This window comes from Camarhynchus parvulus, unplaced genomic scaffold, assembly GCF_901933205.1.
Source record: "Camarhynchus parvulus unplaced genomic scaffold, STF_HiC, whole genome shotgun sequence".
In the NCBI taxonomy this organism is placed as follows: Eukaryota; Metazoa; Chordata; class Aves; order Passeriformes; family Thraupidae; genus Camarhynchus; species Camarhynchus parvulus.
This window is the reverse complement of record NW_022148095.1, coordinates 1-14,975: the sequence shown is the minus strand read 5'-3', so window position 1 is coordinate 14,975 and position 14,975 is coordinate 1. Positions and strand designations below refer to the sequence as shown.

General features: G+C 46.1%; 1 protein-coding gene across 1 annotated transcript; it reads left to right on the top strand.

Annotated features, from left to right (window-relative positions):
* Window positions 1-3,541: 3,541 nt before the first annotated feature.
* On the top strand, window positions 3,542-14,273 carry LOC115916029 (multiple epidermal growth factor-like domains protein 8; the record flags this gene model as incomplete). Its single annotated transcript, XM_030969738.1, has 5 exons — window positions 3,542-3,575; window positions 4,742-4,861; window positions 9,779-9,927; window positions 11,043-11,153; window positions 14,155-14,273. Coding segments are annotated over exons 1-5 (533 nt in total), but the record flags the coding sequence as incomplete, so codon positions are not given.
* Between the last annotated feature and the right edge of the window lie 702 nt (window positions 14,274-14,975).

Here is a 14,975-nt window from a genome sequence, read left to right as displayed (position 1 = left end):
TGGAAAAAAAATTGGAAAAAAAAATCAAAAAAATCGGGAAATAATAGGAAAAAAAAAATCAGAAAAATCAGAAAAAAATCAGAAAAATCAGAAAAATCAGGAAAAAAAATCTGAAACAAATCTGAAAAATCAGGAAAAATCAGGGAAAAAGTCGGAAAAATCAGAAAAAAAATTGAAAAAAAATTTGGGAAAAAATCAGAAAAAATCGGGAAAAATGTCGGGAAAAATTGGAAAAAAAAATCAGAAAAAAAATCGGGGAAATAATAGGAAAAATCAGAAAAATCAGAAAAAAAAGAAAAAAAAATCAGAAAAAAAATCAGAAAAAGTCGGAAAAATAGGAGAAACTGGCAGAAGTGATGCTTTTCCCCAAAAGTCCGTTCTGATGCAGGCAGTAACGGGGCGCTCGTCGCGGTAGTGCGCCGCCGCAGCGTGCTGCCCTCGCTTCAGAGCCCGCTGCATTTGGGCTCAAGAGCCAAAAACCCCCAAAATGCCCCCAAAAAAATCCCTAAAAATCACCAAAAAAATCCCTAAAAATCACCAAAAAAATCCCCAAAAACTCCTGAAAAAAATCAGAATAAAATACCTAAAAATCAGAAACAATTGGAAAAAAAATCAGAAGAAAATCAGAAAAAAATCGGAAAAAAACCAGGAAAGAAATTGAAAAAAAATTCAGAAAAATTGGAAAAAAAATCGGAAAAAAATCGGAAAAAAATCAGAAAACCAGAAAAGTATCCGAAAAAATCAGAAAAAAATCGGGAAAAATTGGGGAAAAATAATGAAAAAATCAGGGAAAAAATCGGAACCAAAAAAAAAAATCGGAAAAAAAATCAGAAAAAAATTGAAAAAAAATCGGAAAAAATCAGGAAAAAATTGAGAAAAAATAGGAAAAAAATCACAAAAAAATGGAAAAAATTGGGAAAAAATCAGCCAAAAAATCGGGAAAAATCGGGAAAAAATTGAGAAAAAATAGGAAAAAAATCACAAAAAAATTGGAAAAAAATTGGGAAAAAATCAGAAAAAAATCGGGAAAAATCGGGAAAAATTGGAAAAAAAATTGGAAAAAAAAATCAGAAAAAAAATCGGGAAATAATAGGAAAAAAATCAGAAAAAATCAGAAAAAAATCAGAAAAAAATCAGAAAAAATTCGGGAAGAAATAGGAGAAACTGGCAGAAGTGATGCTTTTCCCCAAAAGTCCGTTTCTCGATGCAGGCACGGGGCGCCGTGGCGGCAGAAAGTGGGCCGCGTGCTGCCCTCGCTGAGTCCCCGGCTGCATTTGGGCTCCGCGAGCCAAAACCCCAAAATGCCTAAAAAATCCCTAAAATCACAAAAAAATCCCTAAAAATCACCAAAAAAAATCCCAAAAACTCCTGAAAAATCAGAATAAAATACCTAAAAATCAGAAAAATTGGAAAAAAACAGGAAAAGAAATTGAAAAAAAATTCAGAAAAATTGGAAAAAAATTGGAAAAAAAAAGGAAAAAAATCGGAAAAAAATCAGGAAAAAACCAGAAAAGTATCCGAAAAAATCAGAAAAAAATCGGGAAAAATTGGGAAAAAATAATGAAAAAATCAGGGAAAAAATCGGAACCAAAAAAAAAAAAAAAAAAAATCAGAAAAAATCGAAAAAAAATCGGAAAAAATCAGGAAAAAATTGAGAAAAGATAGGAAAAAAATCACCAAAAAATTGGAAAAAAATTGGGAAAAAATCAGAAAAAAATAGGGGAAAAATCGGGAAAAAAATTGGAAAAAAAAAATCAGAAAGAAAATCGGGAAATAATAGGAAAAAAATCAGAAAAAATCAGAAAAAATCAGAAAAAAAATCAACAAAAAATTGGAAAAAAATCAGAAAAAAGTCGGGAAGAAATAGGAGAAACTGGCAGAAGTGATGCTTTTCCCCAAAAGTCCGTTTCTCGATGCAGGCACGGGGGCGCGTGCGTGCGGCAGTGCCGGGGCCGCCGCGTGCTGCCCTCGCTCGGGGCCCCGCTGCATTTGGGCTCCCGGGCGGGGCAGGCGGGGCCGCCCCTCCCCCACTGCCTCTGGCTGCTCTCGGTCACGGGGGGGCCCCGGCCCTGCCCCAAAAGCGCCCGGAATTGCCCCAAAATCGGCCTCACCCTGCGGCCCGACGGCGAGCAGCTCTGCCAGGTGAGGGCAGGGGGAAATGGGGATTTGGGAGGGAAAAATCGGGATTTTGGGGCAAAAAATTGGGGTTTTTGGGGGGAAAAATGGGAATTTTGGGGGTGAATTGGGATTTTCGGGGGAAAAATGGAAATTTTGGGGGGGAATTGGGATTTTTGGGGGAAAAATGGAAATTTTGGGGGGAATTGGGATTTTCAGGGGAAAATGGAAATTTTGGGGGAAAAAATTGGGATTTTTAGGGGAAAATGGGGATTTTGGGGGAAAATTGCGGTTTTGGGGTGAAAATGGGAATTTTGGGGGGAAAATTGCGGTTTTGGGGGGAAAAATGGGAATTTTGGGGGGAAAATTGGGATTTTCGGGGGAAAAATGGGAATTTTGGGGGGGAAATCGGGATTTTCAGGGGAAAAATGGGAATTTTGGGGGGAAAAATTGGGATTTTCAGGGGAAAAATGGGAATTTTGGGGGGAAAAATTGGGATTTTCAGGGGAAAATGGGGATTTTGGGGGAAAAATGGGAATTTTGGGGGGAAAAATTGGGATTTTTGGGGGAAAATGGGAATTTTGGGGGGAAATTGGGATTTTCAGGGGAAAAATGGGGATTTTGGGGAAAAATTGGGATTTTCAGGGGAAAATGGGGATTTTGGGGGAAAAATGGACGTTTTGGGGTGAAAATGGGAATTTTTGGGGGAAAATTATGGTTTTGGGGGAAAAAATGGGAATTTTGGGGGAAAAATTGGGATTTTTGGGGGAAAAATGGGAAATTTGGGGGGGAAATTGGGATTTTCAGGGGAAAAATGGGGATTTTGGGGGGAAAATCGGGATTTTGGGGGAAAAATGGGAATTTTGGGGGGAAAAATTGGGATTTTGGGGGAAAATGGGAATTTTGGGGGAAATTGGGATTTTTGAGGGGAAAATGGGAATTTTGGGGGGAAAAATTGGGATTTTGGGGGAAAATGGAAATTTTGGGGGGGAAATTGGGATTTTCAGGGGAAAAATGGGGATTTTGGGGGGAAATTGGGATTTTCAGGGGAAAAATGGGGATTTTGGGGGGGAAATCGGGATTTTCAGGAGAATAATTGGGATTTGGGGGGGTTGGAGGAGAAATTTTGGGATTTTGGGGGAAATGGGAATTTTGGGGAAAAATGGGGATTTCCAGGGAAAAATTGGGATTTTGGGGGGGAAAATGGGGATTTTCAGGGAAAAAAATGGGGATTTTGGGGGAGAAAATGGGAATTTTGGGGGAAAAAATGTGGTTGTGGGTGGGAAAATGGGAATTTTCAGGGAAAATATGGGGATTTTGGGGAAAAATGGGGATTTGGGGGAAATGGGGATTTGGGGGAAAAAAGGGATTTTTGGGGGGGCTTAAATTGGGAATTTGGGGGGAAAATGGGAATTTTCAGGGAAAAATGGGGGATTTGGGAGGGTTGGAGGAGAAAATTGGTATTTTGGGGGGAAATGGGAATTTTGGGGGAAAAAAGGGGTTTTTAGGGGAAAAATGGGGATTTGGGGGGAAAATGGAAATTTTGGAGGGAAAATGGCAATTTTCAAGGAAAAATTGGGATTTTGGGGGTTGGAGGAGAAAAATTGGGAATTTGGGGGAAAAACAGGGTTGTGGGTGGGAAAATGGGAATTTTGTGAGAAAAAAAAAATTGGTATTTTGGATGGGAAATTGGATTTGGGGGGGATAATTGGGATTTTGGGGAGAAAAATGGGGATTTTCAGGGAAAAAATTGGGATTTTGGTGAGAAATTGGGATTTGGGGAAAAACTGGGATTTTGAGGGGGAAAGATGGGAATTTTGGGGGGGGAAATTGGGATTTGGGGGTTGGGGAGAAAAATTGGGATTTTGGGGGAAATGGGAATTTTGGGGGAAAAAAAGGGGTTTTGGGGGAAAAATGGGATTTTCAGGGAAAAATTGGGATTTTGTGGGGGTTGGAGGAGAAAAATTGGGATTTTGGGGGAAAACAGGGTTGTGGGTGGGAAAATGGGAATTTTGTGAGAAAAATTGGGATTTTTGGGTGGGAAATTGGATTTGGGGGGGAAAATGGGAATTTTGGGGGGAAATCGGGATTTTTGGGGGAAAATTGGGATTTTTGGGGTTTTGGGGGGGAAGACTTGGGATTTTGGGGGGTTTGGGGGTGAAATTGGGAATTTTTAGGGGGGAAACCAGGAATTTTGGAGAGGTTTGAGGGGAAAACTGAGAATTTGGGGGGAAATTGGGATTGGGAGGGAAAATTGGGAATTTTGGGTGGAATTTGAGGGGGAATTGGGATTTTTTGAGGGGGGCTTGGGAGAAAATTGGGAATTTTTTGGGGAGGGATTTGGGGAGAAAATTGGGAATTTTGAGGGAAAATTGCGAATTTCTTGGGGAGGGATTTGGAGAAAATTGGGAATTTTTTTGAGGTGGGGTTTTGAGGGAAAATTGTGATTTTTGTGGGGGGAATTTGGGGAGAAAACGATGAACTTTGGGGGTTTTGGGGGGGTTTGAAGGGGATTTTGGGGGGATTTTCAAGCTTGCCCCCCCAAGATCTCCCTGAACATCCCCAAATCTCCCTGAATTTTCCCTTTAATTTTGCCAAACCGTGGGATTTTGCCCCAAACGCGCAGGGCAGCTTGCACGCCTGGGACGGGCTCCCCGGCGCTGCTGGACGGGGTGCAGGGGAGCCCACCCTGCTGGGGGCGCTCTGGGGGGCAGCGGCCACAGCCTCAGCCTGGAGGCCAGCTCAGGTACGGGAGCCCAAAACCACCCAAAATCACCCCAAAACCACCCCAAAAACACCCAAAATCACCCCAAAAACACCCAAAATCACCCCCAAAAACCCCCAAAATCACCCCAAAACCACCCAAAATCACCCCAAAAACACCAAAAAACCCCAAATCCACCCCAGGACCCCCCACAGCCTCAGCCTGGAGGCCAGCTCAGGTACGGGAACCCAAAACCACCCAAAATCACCCCAAAAACACCCAAAATCACCCCAAAACCACCCAAAATCACCCCAAAACCACCAAAAATCACCCCCAAACCACCCAAAATCACCCCAAAACCCCCAAAATCACCCCAAAAACACCCAAAATCACCCCCAAAACCACCCAAAATCACCCCAAAACCACCCCAAAAACACCAAAATCACCCCAAAAACACCAAAAATCACCCCAAAACCACCCAAAATCACCCCAAAAACATCCAAAATCACCCCAAAAACACCCAAAAATCACCCCAAAAATCACCCCAAAAACACCCAAAATCACCCCCAAAAACCCCCAAAATCACCCCAAAAACACCCAAAATCACCCCAAAAACACCCAAAAACACCCAAAATCACCCCAAAATCACCCAAAACCACCCAAAATCACCCCAAAAACCCCCAAAATCACCCAAAATCACCCCAAAAACACCCAAAATCACCCCAAAACCACCCAAAATCACCCCAAAACACCAAAACCCCAAATCCACCCCAGGACCCCCCACAGCCTCAGCCTGGAGGCCAGCTCAGGTACGGAACCCAAAACCACCCAAAATCACCCCAAACCACCCAAAATCACCCCAAAAAACACCCAAAACACCCCAAAACCACCCCAAAACCACCCAAAATCACCCCAAAACCACCAAAAAATCACCCCAAAACCACCCAAAATCACCCCAAAACCCCCAAAACACCCCAAAAACCCCCAAAATCACCCCAAAAACCCCAAAATCACCCCAAAAACACCAAAAACACCCCAAAAACACCAAAAATCACCCCAAAAACCCCCAAAACCACCCCAAAACCACCCCAAAACCACCCAAAATCACCCCAAAAACACCCAAAACACCCCAAAAACACCCAAAATCACCCCAAAACCACCCAAAATCACCCCAAAACCACCCCAAAAACACCCAAAATCACCCCAAAACCACCCCAAAAACACCAAAATCACCCCAAAACACCAAAAATCACCCCAAAAACACCCAAAATCACCCCCAAAACCACCCAAAATCACCCCAAAACACCAAAAACACCCCAAAACCACCCAAAATCACCCCAAAACCACCCAAAATCACCCCAAAACCACCCAAAATCACCCCAAAACCCCCCAAACCACCCCAAAACCACCCCAAAAACACCCAAAATCACCCCAAAACCACCCAAAACCACCCAAAATCACCCCAAAAACACCCAAAATCACCCCAAAACACCCCAAAAAACACCCAAAATCACCCCAAAAACACCCCAAAAACACCCCAAAACCACCCAAAATCACCCCAAAACCCCCAAAAACACCCCAAAACACCCAAAAATCACCCCCAATACCACCAAAAACCACCCCAAAACCACCCAAAATCACCCCAAAAACACCAAAATCACCCCAAAACCCCCAAAACACCCCAAAAACACCCAAAATCACCCCAATACCACCAAAAATCACCCCAAAACCACCCAAAATCACCCCAAAACCACCCAAAATCACCCCAAAACCACCCAAAATCACCCCAAAAACCCCCAAAACCACCCCAAAACCACCCCAAAACCACCAAAAATCACCCCAAAAACCCCCAAAATCACCCCAAAAACACCCAAAATCACCCCAAAACCACCCCAAAAACACCCAAAATCACCCCAAAATCACCCCAAAACCACCCAAAATCACCCCAAAAACACCAAAAACACCCCAATACCACCAAAAATCACCCCAAAACCACACCAAAATCACCCCAAAAACACGAAAAACACCCCAAAACCACCAAAAATCACCCCAAAACCACCCAAAATCACCCCAAAAACCCCCAAAACCACCCCAAAATCACCCCAAAACCACCCAAAATCACCCCAAAAACCCCCAAAATCACCCCAAAAACACCCAAAATCACCCCCAAAACCACCCCAAAAAACACCCAAAATCACCCCAAAACCACCCAAAAAATCACCCCCAAAACACCAAAACCACCCCAAAACCACCCAAAATCACCCCCAAAACCACCCCAAAAACACCCAAAATCACCCCAAAATCACCCCAAAACCACCCAAAATCACCCCAAAACCACCCAAAATCACCCCAAAAACACCAAAAACACCCCAAAACCACCCAAAATCACCCCAAAACCACCCCAAAACCACCCCAAAACCACCCCAAAACCACCCAAAAATCACCCCAAAATCACCCCAAAACCACCCAAAAATCACCCCAAAAACCCCCAAAATCACCCCAAAAACACCAAAAAACCCCAAAATCCGCCCCGGGACCCCCCACAGCCTCAGCCTGGAGGCCAGCTCAGGTACGGGAACCCAAAACCACCCAAAATCACCCCAAAAACACCAAAAATCACCCCAAAACCACCCAAAATCACCCCAAAAACACCAAAAATCACCCCAAAACCACCCAAAACCACCCCAAAAAATGGACTCGGGGACCCCAAAAATCACCCCAAAAATGGACTCGGGGACCCCAAAAACCCCAAAAATCCACCCCAAAAATGGACTCAGGGACCCCAAAAACCTTAAAACCCCAAAAACACCAAAATCCCAAAATTCTGCCCCAAAATCCCAAAAAGCCCCAAATCCCAAAAACCGCAAAACCCCAAAAACCCCAAAATCCCAAAAACTCCAAAACTCCAACCCCCCCAAACCCCAAAACCCCAAAAACCGCAAAATCCCAAAATTCTGCCCAAAAACCCCAAAATCCCAAAACCTCAAAATCCCAAAATTCTGCCCCAAAATCCCAAAACCCCAAAATCCCAAAAACCCCAAAATTCTGCCCCAAAAACCCCAAAATCCCCAAAACCCCAAAAACCCCAAAGCCCAAACCCGGCCGATTTTGGCCATTTCTGCCCCGATTTTTGCCGGGTTTTTTTTTGGCAATCCCTGAATTTCCATTTCTGTTCCGTTCCCGACCCATTTTTCCCGTTTTTTGCCCCATTTTCAGGGATTTTGGTTCCTGACCCATTTTTCCCGTTTTTTGCCCCATGTTCAGGGATTTTGGTTCTGTTCCTGACCCATTTTTCCCGTTTTTGGCCCCATTTTCAGGGGTTCTGGTTCTGTTCCCGACCCATTTTTCCCGTTTTTTGCCCCATTTTCAGGGATTTTGGTTCCTGACCCATTTTTCCCCGCTTTTGCCCCATTTTCAGGGTTCTGGTTCCGCTCCTGACCCATTGCCCCATTTTCAGGGGTTCTGGTTCCGTTCCCGACCCATTTTTCCCGTTTTTTGCCCCATTTTCAGGGATTTTGGTTCCTGACCCATTTTTCCCATTTTTTGCCCCATTTTCAGGGGTTCTGGTTCTGTTCCTGACCCATTTTTCCCGTTTTTTGCCCCATTTTCAGGGGTTCTGGTTCCGTTCCTGACCCATTGCCCCATTTTCAGGGGTTCTGGTTCTGTTCCTGACCCATTTTTCCCGTTTTTTGCCCCATGTTCAGGGATTTTGGTTCCTGACCCATTTTTCCCGTTTTTTGCCCCATTTTCAGGGATTTTGGTTCCTGACCCATTTTTCCCGTTTTTTGCCCCATTTTCAGGGGTTCTGGTTCCTGACCCATTTTTCCCGTTTTTTGCCCCATTTTCAGGGATTTTGGTTCTGTTCCTGACCCATTTTTCCCGTTTTTTGCCCCATTTTCAGGGATTTTGGTTCTGTTCCTGACCCATTTTTCCCGTTTTTTGCCCCATTTTCAGGGATTTTGGTTCTGTTCCCGACCCATTTTTCCCGTTTTTTGCCCCATTTTCAGGGATTTTGGTTCCTGACCCATTTTTCCCGTTTTTTGCCCCATTTTCAGGGATTTTGGTTCTGTTCCTGACCCATTTTTCCCGTTTTTTGCCCCATTTTCAGGGATTTTGGTTCCTGACCCATTTTTCCCGTTTTTTGCCCCATTTTCAGGGGTTCTGGTTCCGTTCCTGACCCATTGCCCCATTTTCAGGGGTTCTGGTTCCGTCCCTGACCCATTTTTCCCGTTTTTTGCCCCATTTTCAGGGGTTCTGGTTCTGTTCCTGACCCATTTTTCCCGTTTTTTGCCCCATTTTCAGGGGTTCTGGTTCTGTTTCTGACCCATTTTTCCCGTTTTTTGCCCCATTTTCAGGGGTTCTGGTTCCGTTCCTGACCCATTTTTCCCGGTTTTTGCCCCATTTTCAGGGGTTCTGGTTCCGTTCCTGACCCATTGCCCCATTTTCAGGGATTTTGGTTCTGTTCCTGACCCATTTTTCCCGGTTTTTGCCCCATTTTCAGGGGTTCTGGTTCTGTTCCTGACCCATTTTTCCCGTTTTTGCCCCATTTTCAGGGATTTTGGTTCCTGACCCATTTTTCCCGTTTTTTGCCCCATTTTCAGGGGTTCTGGTTCCGTTCCTGACCCATTTTTCCCGTTTTTTGCCCCATTTTCAGGGATTTTGGTTCCGTTCCTGACCCATTTTTCCCGTTTTTTGCCCCATTTTCAGGGGTTCTGGTTCTGTTTCTGACCCATTTTTCCCGTTTTTTGCCCCATTTTCAGGGGTTCTGGTTCTGTTCCTGACCCATTTTTCCCGTTTTTTGCCCCATTTTCAGGGATTTTGGTTCTGTTCCTGACCCATTTTTCCCGTTTTTTGCCCCATTTTCAGGGGTTCTGGTTCCGTTCCTGACCCATTGCCCCATTTTCAGGGGTTCTGGTTCCGTTCCTGACCCATTTTTCCCGTTTTTTGCCCCATTTTCAGGGGTTCTGGTTCTTTATTTCGAACCCGACGGCGCCGCCGGGGGGTGGGGCTTCCGCGCGCGCGTGGAGCCGAGGCCCCGCCCTTCCCCCAGCCTTGGCCCCGCCCCCCGGCCCTGCCCGCGGGGCTGCGGGGGCGGGGCCTGCGACCAGGTCAGTGAAAATCGGGGAAAATGGGAAAAAATGGGGAAAAAATGGGGAAAATGGGGAATATTGGGATTTTTTAAGGATGAAATTGGAGGAAATTGGGATTTTTAGGGACAAAATTGGGGGAAATTGGGGAAAAATTGGCATTTTCGGGACAAAATTGGGGAAAAATTGGGATTTTTTAGGGATGAAATTGGAGGAAATTGGGATTTTTAGGGACAAAATTGGGGAAATGGGGAAAAAATGGGGAAAATGGGATTTTTAGGGATAAAAATGGGGAAAATTGGGATTTTTAGGGATAAAAATGGAATTTTGGGGGAAAAATCGGGGGGAAATTGGGAAAAATGGGGAAAATTGGGAAAAATTGGAATTTTTAGGGATGAAATTGGGGAAATTTGGGATTTTTGGGGAAAAAAATCGGGGGATATTGGGGAAAAATGGGATTTTTAAGGGACAAAATTGGGGAAAATTGGGATTTTTGGGGAAAAAATTCGGTGGAAAATGGGAAAAATTGGATTTTTTAGGGGAAAAAATGGGGAAAATTGGGATTTTTAGGGACAAAATGTGGGAAAATTGGGTGTTTTGGGAGGAAGTTGGGGAAATTTGGCATTTTGGGGGAGAAAATTGGGGAAATTTGGGATTTTTTGGGAAAAAATTGGGGAAATTTGGGATTTTTGGAGAAAAATCGGGAGAAATTGGGGAAAAATGGGAGTTTTTAGGGACAAAATTGGAGAAAAATTGGGATTTTGGGGACAAAAATGGGGAAATTTGGGAGTTTTGGGGACAAAAATGGAGTAAATTGGGAAAAAATGGGATTTTTCAGGACAAAATTGCGGAAAATTGGGATTTCTGGGGACAAAATTAGGGAAATTTGGGATTTTTTAGGGATAAAATTGGGGAAAATTGGGATTTCTAGGGACAAAATTGGGGAAATCGGGATTTTTGGGATAAATATGGGATTTTTTGAGGAAAATTGGGATTTTGGGGGAATTTTTATGCTTTTTGGGTGAGTTTTTGGGGAAAATGGGGAAACGCTTGGGGATTTTTGGAATCTGGTTTTTTTTTGTTTTAATTTCTCACCGCTCTGGGGAATTTTTGGGGTTTTTTTTGGGGGGTTCCAGGCTCGGGGGGTCTGTGAGTGCCCCGAAGGTTTCGGGGGTCCCAACTGCTCCACCCCCCTGGGGCCGGGGAGCATCGTGTGGGAGCAGCTGCTGGGGGACAGCCCCGAGGAGGTGAGGCTCCCCGAAATCCCCGAAATCGCCCCAAAAATCCATCCCAAACACCCCAAAACAAGGCACCCCGAAATCCCCAAAATCGCCCCAAAAATCCATCCCAAACACCCCAAAAATCCATCCCAAACACCCCAAAACAAGGGTCCCCGAAATCGCCCCAAAAATCACCCCAAACACCCCAAAAATCCATCCCAAATACCCCCAAAACAAGGGTCCCCGAAATCGCCCCAAAAATCACCCCAAACACCCCAAAAATGCATCCCAAATACCCCAAAAATCCATCCCAAATACCCCCAAAACAAGGGACCCCAAAATCTTCAAAATCGCCCCAAAAATCCATCCCAAACACCCCAAAATAAGGCACCCCGAAATCCCCGAAATCGCCCCAAAAATCCATCCCAAACACCCCAAAAATCCATCCCAAAAACCCCAAAAATCCATCCCAAACACCCCCAAACAAGGCACCCCGAAATCCCCGAAATCGCCCCAAAAATGCATCCCAAACACCCCAAAAATCCATCCCAAACACCCCAAAAACCCCGCAAAACAAGGGACCATGAAATCACCACAATCGCCCCAAAAATCCATCCCAAACACCCCAAAAATCCATCCCAAATACCCCCAAAACAAGGCTCCCCGAAATCCCCGAAATCGCCCCAAAAATCACCCCAAACACCCCAAAAACCCCCCGAGAGGAGGCTCCCAAAATCCCCGAAATCGCCCCAAAAATCCATCCCAAAACCCCAAAAATCCATCCCAAACACCCCAAAAACCCCCCGAGATGAGGGACCCCAAAAACCCCAAAATCGCCCCAAAAATCCATCCCAAAACCCCCAAAAATCCATCCCAAATACCCCCAAAACAAGGGTCCCCGAAATCGCCCCAAAAATCACCCCAAACACCCCCAAAAATCCATCCCAAACATGCCCAAAACAAGGCACCCCAAATCACCCAAAATCGCCCCAAAAATCACCCCAAACACCCCAAAAATCCATCCCAAATACCCCCAAAACAAGGCACCCCGAAATCCCCGAAATTGCCCCAAAAATCCATCCCAAACACCCCAAAAATCCATCCCAAACACCCCCAAAACAAGGGACCCCGAAATCCCCGAAATCGCCCCAAAAATCCATCCCAAACACCCCAAAAATCCATCCCAAACACCCCCAAAACAAGGGACCCCAAAATCTTCAAAATCGCCCCAAAAATCACCCCGAACACCCCAAAAATCGATCCCAAATACCCTCAAAACAAGGCACCCTGAAATCCCCGAAATCGCCCCAAAAATCACCCCAAACACCCCAAAACCCATCCCAAACACCCCCAAAACAAGGGACCCCGAAATCGCCCCAAAAATCCATCCCAAAAACCCCAAAAATCGATCCCAAATACCCCCAAAACAAGGGTCCCCGAAATCGCCCCAAAAATCATCCCAAACACCCCAAAAACCCCCCGAGAGGAGGCTCCCCAAAATCCCCGAAATCGCCCCAAAAATCCATCCCAAAACCCCAAAAATCCATCCTAAACACCCCAAAACCCCCCGAGATGAGGGACCCCAAAAACCCCAAAATCGCCCCAAAAATCCATCCCAAAACCCCAAAAATCCATCCCAAATACCCCCAAAACAAGGGTCCCCGAAATCGCCCCAAAAATCACCCCAAACACCCCCAAAAATCCATCCCAAACATGCCCAAAACAAGGCACCCCGAAATCACCGAAATCGCCCCAAAAATCACCCCAAACACCCCAAAAATCCATCCCAAACACCCCCAAAACAAGGCACCCCGAAATCCCCGAAATTGCCCCAAAAATCCATCCCAAACACCCCAAAAATCCATCCCAAACACCCCAAAACAAGGGTCCCCGAAATCCCCGAAATCGCCCCAAAAATCCATCCCAAACACCCCAAAAATCCATCCCAAACACCCCAAAAATCCATCCCAAACACCCCCAAAACAAGGCACCCCGAAATCCCTGAAATCGCCCCAAAAATCCATCCCAAACACCCCAAAAATCCATCCCAAATACCCCCAAAACAAGGCACCCTGAAATCCCCCGAATCGCCCCAAAAATCACCCCAAACACCCCAAAAATCCATCCCAGACACCCCCAAAACAAGGCACTCTGAAATCCCCGAAATTGCCCCAACAACCCATCCCAAACACCCCAAAAACCCATCCTAAATACCCCCAAAACAAGGGACCCCAAAAAGCCCCCTAATCACCCCAAAACCCCTGAAAAAAACCCCAAAAACCCCCTGAGATGAGGGACCCCAAAAACCCCAAAATCACCCCAAAAACCCATCCCAAATACCCCCCAAAACAAGGGACCCCAAAACCCCGGGAAATCGCCTCAAAACCCATCCCAAACACCCAAAATACCCCCCCAAAATTCCCCCAAAACCCCCAAAAAATCTCCACAAATCCCAAAAAAATTCACCCCAAAACACACAAATTTCACTGGAATTTTCCCAAAATCCCCGGATTTCACCCCAAAATCGCTCTCAGGACTCCCCCGGGCGGTCCCTGGGGCGCCTGGGGCACAGCCTCCCCAAAACCCCAAAAATCCCCTAAAACCCCTAAAAACCCCCAAAAGTTCACAAAATGCCCCAAATTTCACCGAATTTTCCCAAAATCCCCGGATTTCACCCCAAAATCCCTCCCAGGACTCGCCAGGGCGGTTCCTGCGGCGCCAGGGGCACAGCCTCCCCAAAACCCCAAAAAACCCCAAAAAATCCCCAAAAAACACTCAAAAAATGCCTGAATTTCACCCAAAATTCCCCAAATTTCACCGGGATTTTCCCAAAATCCCCGGATTTCACCCCAAAATCCCTCCCAGGACTCCCCCGGGCGGTTCCTGCGGCGCCTGGGGCACAGCCTCCCCAAAACCCCCAAAAAATCCCTGAAAAATCCCCCAAAATTCCCCTAAAACCCCTAAAAATCCCGGAATTTCACCGGAATTTTCCCAAAATCGCCGAATTTCACCCCAAAATCCATCCCAGGATTCCCCCGGGCGGTTCCTGCGGCGCCTGGGGCACAGCCTGGTGCGCGGCCCCAACGAGACCCTCTGGCTCTTCGGGGGGCTCAGCCTGGCCCAGGGACCTCTGGACAGCCTCTACAGGTGAGTGGGGAGCCCAAAAACGCCCGAAATCGCCCCAAAAACGGGGCAGGAATAGCCCCGAAACCACCCCAAAAACCAGCCCCAAAAACGCCCGAAATCGCCCCAAAAACGGGGCAGAAATAGCCCCGAAACCACCCCAAAAACCAGCCCCAAAAACGCCCGAAATCACCCCAAAAAACAGCCCCAAAAACGCCCCAAATCGCCCCAAAACCGGGGCAGAAATAGCCCCGAAACCACCCCCAAAACCAGCCCCAAAACGCCTGAAATCGCTTCAAAAAACGGGCAGGAATAGCCCCGAAACCACCCCAAAAAACAGCCCCAAAACCAGCCCCAAAAACGCCCCAAAAACGGGGCAGAAATAGCCCCGAAACCACCCCAAAAAACAGCCCCAAAAACGCCCCAAATCACCCCAAAAACGGGGCAGAAATAGCCCCGAAACCACCCCAAAAAACCAGCCCCAAAAACGCCCCAAATCACCCCAAAAAACAGCCCCAAAAACGCCCCAAATCGCCCCAAAAACGGGGCAGGAATAGCCCCGAAACCATCCCAAAAACAGCCCCAAAAACGCCCCAAATCACCCCAAAAACGGGGCAGAAATAGCCCCGAAACCACCCCAAAACCAGCCCCAAAAACGCCCGAAATCGCCCCAAAAACGGGGCAGGAATAGCCCCGAAACCACCCCAAAAAACAGCCCCAAAAAAC